Source organism: Bos indicus, chromosome 3 (genome assembly GCF_029378745.1).
Source record: "Bos indicus isolate NIAB-ARS_2022 breed Sahiwal x Tharparkar chromosome 3, NIAB-ARS_B.indTharparkar_mat_pri_1.0, whole genome shotgun sequence".
NCBI classification, from domain to species: Eukaryota; Metazoa; Chordata; class Mammalia; order Artiodactyla; family Bovidae; genus Bos; species Bos indicus.
The window spans coordinates 11237313-11243381 of NC_091762.1; the positions used below are offsets into that span (position 1 = coordinate 11237313).

A 6069-nucleotide genomic window follows, 5' to 3' on the forward strand; every position below is an offset into this window, starting at 1 on the left:
CAAAAGGTAAGGAAGAATCCAGGATATATAAGAGTTTTTTTGTTTTGTTTTGTTTTGTTTTGTTTTTTGCTATAGAGAACATGTAGTTGAACATTAAAAAAATTACTGCTAATCACAAAAATACAAGACATCTAAAATCAATTATTTTAGTGTCTTTTTATCTATGGGAAGGACCAGCATCCTGCCTTTCACTGTTTTGCATTTCCCTTAGAGTATAGTTCAGTGGCTAATAGCTTGAAGGTATGATGGCTAGCAACATTCCTTCTTTATCATAAAGGCAGACAATATTCTTTGTTTACTGAAATGGAAGGCGATAGTTTTTGTCCACAGAGGAAGGGAGTTGATGAATAGAGGGAAAGCCTTTTCTGGAGAGTGGAAAAGTGAATGGAATGAGTACTAGTGATGCAGCTGACTTCCCTCTCTGATAAAACAAAACTAATGAAGTAGCGGGAAGCCTTGGTTATGGGTAGAATATGAACTCTGAATGTTTTAAATCCCCAGAGATTCCCAGAAGAGTTTTACTAGTCACATGTTACACAAAGTCCTGCAACTAATAAGAGCAAATTAAAAAGTTGAGTGAGAAAGTTCTTTTCCTCCTTCTGATGAAAGAAGAAAGAAATCCCTGAGAGTCTCTTAAGCAGAACCTAACAAACCTCTAGAGGTCAGGAACCTCAAGCCCTGGCAATTATCAGGTAATATCTCTAAAGTGTTAAAAGTAAAGGCTCTAAGCCACTGCAATTTAGTGAGTGTTGGGAACTGATCATTGCAAATGTGGCCTAACCTCACATGTCATGTCAAAAACTCTGGAGCCATAGAAAACTGATGTCCCCAAAGTCAGGACCACTTTTTTCACTTCCCAGGTCGGGAAACTCAGAAGATGCAAGGGCTTTCCCAAGGTCACTTAACTAACAGTGACAAAGTTCAGAGTCCAGAGTCTTTGACCAGTAATTTGCATACTAAATTGATCTTTGCCTCTTTTGAGTGAAGAACAAAGCATACTTCTAACAACGTGAAGACGTTCTTGGAAGAATATAACTATAATACTGACTTGGCATTGGAGCCATTGAAAAATACACAAGGTGGGAAATTATTCTAGATGGTTTGACTCTCTTTTCTTGATAACTAATCGTCACTACCATTTTCCTCAAATTACCATTTCTCTTTGACTTTGAAAAGGATATATATTTCTTTTGTCAGTGTGGCTCTATATGGCAAACTAAATTTGAGACAGGTTGATTTAGCAATAACTTCGGAGAGAACTTAGAATTGGATGGGATATGGTAACATCCCTCATTCACACATATACACACACGTTCAGAATATGCCAAAAGTAGAAGGAGATTGACATTCCTATTTTAGTCCTGATGGTTAGCTAAGTAGATATTTACTACACAATTGAGTAAAACCTAAATGAGAAAGGACCTGGTCTGGAATTTGTATCAATTGTTCTTTGTATTTTCAAAATGCTTCTGAACTTTAAACTTTGAAAACAACCTTTCTGGGCTGTCTTGGAGGGAATATGGCCTATTGTATGAAATCACACTGTTTTGCAGGTAGTATGACAGAAAAACTTTTGGGCTTTGCACCAAGGAGATCACCTACTAAAACAACTTTGTATTTTGCTAGTATACTTTTTCCCTTTGGGGAACTTAGTGTATCTTTTAATTCCACAATCCATATAATCGCCTTTCTTATAGAGTTATTGTGAAGAGTCATGTGAATTTAGAACCTTAGTGTGTAAATAGCTCTGTTAGTGGAAAGAATTTTTCATAATATGTTAGGGATCAACAGAAAGACCGAGTATTTTCTAACTGGGGGAGATTTTGTTCTTAAACAGCTAGAATCCTTCAGAAAGATGCTTATAGAGAGAAATGAAACAATGATCTACAACTGTGGAATTGGACGCGAAGGACACTCACATGGAGTTTGGGTACTGAAGAGGGTTACTTAAAGGTCTCATGAACAAACCGAAGGGACATTTAGACACTGTCCCTCATAATAAGTTCTTAGGCAAGAAGACAGAAAAATAGTCTACCTTTTTGGAGATAATCGCTCACAGATAAAGTGTAGATACAGTGAGAGAGAGAAACAAGAAAGATGAAAGGGTTCATAGACAAGATTAGGTCAGGGGACTCATGTGTGACTATGAAAGAATGAAGATCTTGTCAGGTCCACGAGGACAAAAGAATCCAAGGGACCTTTAAGGTGGAGTCCATATGTTGTGAACTGTTTATGAAAACATTTGTAATTTAGACCATTTTCCTACTGCCTCTTCTGACTCTCAGTGACCAGCAAGATTCCACCCTGAAAATGCTTAATCTTTGCCTGAACCAAATCTAAGGAACAATGGAAAGTCTCCATCTCTGCCAAAGATACAGTGCTGAATAACAAAGTAAAACATTGTTTTGAGATTCAACACATTTAAAATAACCTGCTCATTATTGGAGTTATTGGAAATCAATATCTTCTTAAAATGCTCCATATATATTATCACTCTGAGAACTACAGACTTATATGACTCGTAGTCTTTCTTCAAGGTGAAAGCATTGATAAACGAAAATCCTATACCACTAACGTTAAAACAGCTTGATTCCGGTTACAGTTGTGACACTTCATAGATATGGTCATCTTATTTTTAAAGTAGGTATTTTTAAAAAACAATTTTAAAATTTTTAAATTTATAAATGTAAAATGTAAATTTTAAAAATAATTACAGCTGCCCTACACATTTTATATTTCTCCTAGGCACTTCACCTATACAGTTTGAAGAGTAAACTGAATAAATATGCAAACAAATTTGGCAAAATGCAGGCTCTATAAATGAGTTATTAAATATGTTAGCATGTGGCTAAGAAAATACATAGTTCAAGGTCATATAAACATAAGGGGTTATTAACTATAAGGACAAACATGGAATTTTAAAGAGGATGAGATTAAATCTGACATAGAATTATCAAGAAATATACAGAATCACTAGAATTTGTCTTTTTTGCATATGCTGAGCTTTACATTGAAGAAATGAAGAAAATGTCTCTTGCCACTTGATCTATAGTTGCATAAAATGTCTGCTTAGTAACATCATCCACAAACTATTTAAGCAAAATTTATCCTAAGGGTCCTTTAGAAGAGAGGAAAGGGAGCTTGCTATTTCTTTTCCTTTAGTATTTCAGGACCTAATTGTCTTTTTCAAGAAGAGGTAATGACTTTGATCTTCTGTTGTAAGTATAAGCCGTTGTTTAAATACAGTCCCCAAATTCCAAACAACTATCAAACTTCACTTATTAGCTGCTTACAGACAATATTATAAGTAGAAGTTGCTATGTCAGATCCTGATTCTGTCAATTAACTACTTGGTAATTTTTTCATGGCTTAGAATCAGATCCAAATGTAACTCACCTTATGCATGTGAATTTCCTTCATCTGGACAGCAATTAGAGTATTTTTTGTTCTTTTTTTACTATCAGCCATTAAACTCCTTTAAAAAATATGGCAGAAAAAGTCACAATAAGTAATTAGTAACGGTGGCTTAATAAAGAAGAAACACATGAAAGGACAACTAAGAAAAGTATTACCTACATACACATCTTGTTTTGCCAAATAAAATATAAAATCAATTGGTAACTGCAAATTTGATTGTCTGTTTTATTCACACCAAAACTGCAGAGAATAATGGAAATTTGAATTTTTTGTTTCCTTGGATTTCAGAACTTCACATGATGAAGATCAACCAGACAGTCCTGAAAGAGTTCATCCTTGTTGGCTTTTCTGTTTACCCACATGCACAGACATTTCTCTTTGTGGTTTTCTTTTGCCTCTACCTTCCCACCCTCACAGGTAATCTGGCCATCATGGGTCTAACTTGGGTGGACAGACGTCTCCACACACCCATGTACCTCTTCCTTAGTGCACTCTCTTTCTCTGAGACCTGCTACACACTGACCATTATCCCCAAGATGCTCTCAGATCTCCTGGCCAAGGACAGAAACATTTCATCCATAGGTTGTGGCTTGCAAATGTGTTTCTTCTTGGGACTTGGTGGCACTAATTGTGCCATTCTTACTTGGATGGGATATGATCGCTTCTTGGCCATCTGCAACCCTCTCAGATATCCTTTGCTTATGACCAACATGGTGTGTGGAAAATGTGTGGCCTCTGCTTGGATTGCAGGCTTCTTTGTCTCTGTGATAGAGACTGCATTGATATTCAGGGGCTCTTTCTGCAACCCCAACCTTGTCAAACACTTCTTTTGTCATATGAGGGCTGTTGTGAGGCTGTCCTGTTTAGACAGTGACCTCACAGAATTCACTGTAACAGTGATGTCAGTGTCAGGTTTGATGGGCACCTTCCTTGTCATCATCCTCACTTATGTGTTCATTCTTTCCACTGTCCTCAAAATCCCTTCGGCTGAGGGCAAGCAGAAGGCCTTTTCTACCTGTGCCTCCCACCTCACAGTGGTCATCATCCACTTTGGTTTTGCATCTATTGTGTATCTGAAGCCAGAAGCATCAGGGGGAGATGACACAGTGATCGCAGTTCCCTACACTGTCGTCACCCCTTTCCTCAGCCCTCTCATTTTCAGCCTCAGGAATAAGGACATGAAGAATGCTTTCAGAAAGATACTTAGAAATTTCTTGAATAATCTTGTACTATCACTGCATAACTGAGTGTTCACAGATGTCAGGAAACATCTACCCTGAAATATCTGGAGAAGCCTTTTCCCAGAGGTTGACATATGGGGATCAAGTGTCTGAGACTTGGACCCGATCCATGACAGGCATTTAGTTAGGATGTTAAGGAAGTTTTCCAACTACTTCCACTATTTGTCTCTGCATATTCTATGCTACTGCCAATCGTCCACTAGATGGGTTTTGTGCCTTTGATAAAGTAAGAAAAGCAAGATGGAAGAAGAAGCAACAACACCTATGACTACTATACTAAAAGATGATTTTAAATTCCTAGGGATGTAAATATTCAAAAAAAATTCTAGGTAATGTTGTGAGGGACTATGTGGTACTGCTAAGGGGAGATAATTATTTCCTATAAGAGATACACTATAGAAATCACAGTCAAGTATTTTTCAATATGTTTCTAGATATAGATAGATAGATTAGATATATAATTAAGACTCATGCCATACTATTTAAAAATTTTAATGCACTGTATTCAGTGGTGTCCTTCCAATGACTGCTAAATGCTAGCTTCTGATTAAAAGGGGTATTTTGGGAAGCTGATTCAAATCAGTAAACAGGACGGTAGAGCCTACATGTTCTGTGACTAAGGGAATCCTTGGATAAGGACTGCAAATAGCCCCCTTTTCTTTAATATGAAAGCAATAAGAGCTAACTTTGAATACAATTTTACAGTATTGAGTGCTTTAACAATAAAAGGTGTTTTGTAATAATTTTGGCACACACATAGTGAGTAATGAAGGAAACATAGCATCGGCTCTATATATTACCCTAAAAAATTAAGAAATAACTATAAAGGTTAAATATCACAAATATGTAGCAACTAATCTTACTGATAATTCCAACATAAAACCTAGAGACTTTTCTGAATCTTTTGCTTAGTTCTGTTGACACTATGTCCTCTCATGAAGGACATAAATACTGTATTATGGGTTTGTATACTCATTGGACTGCAGCCATGAACTTAAAAGACGCTTACTCCTTGGAAGGAAAGTTATGACCAACCTAGATAGCATATTTAAAAGCAGATACATTACTTTGCCAACAAAGGTCCGTCTAGTCAAGGCTATGGTTTTTCCAATGGTCATGTATGGATGTGAGAGTTGGACTGTGAAGAAGACTAAGTGCCGAGGAATTGATGCTTTTGAACTGTGGTGTTGGAGAAGACTCTTGAGAGTCCCTTGGACGGCAAGGAGATCCAACCAGTCCATTCTGAAGGAGATCAGCCCTGGGTGTTCTTTGGAAGGAATGATGCTAAAGCTGAAAATCCAGTGCTTTGGCCACCTCATGGGAAGAGTTGACTCATTGGAAAAGTCTCTGATGCTGGGAGGGATTGGGGGCAGGAGGAGAAAGGGACAACAGAGGATGAGATGATTGGATG

At 37.2% G+C, this 6069-nt stretch overlaps 1 protein-coding gene across 1 annotated transcript; it reads left to right on the forward strand.

The window, feature by feature from the left end:
* Nucleotides 1-3716: 3716 nt before the first annotated feature.
* On the forward strand, nt 3717-4664 carry LOC109556696 (olfactory receptor 10X1-like). The gene has a single exon (XM_019958136.2). It carries the CDS (start codon nt 3717-3719, stop codon nt 4662-4664), a length of 948 nt encoding a protein of 315 aa, XP_019813695.2.
* Nucleotides 4665-6069: the final 1405 nt, after the last annotated feature.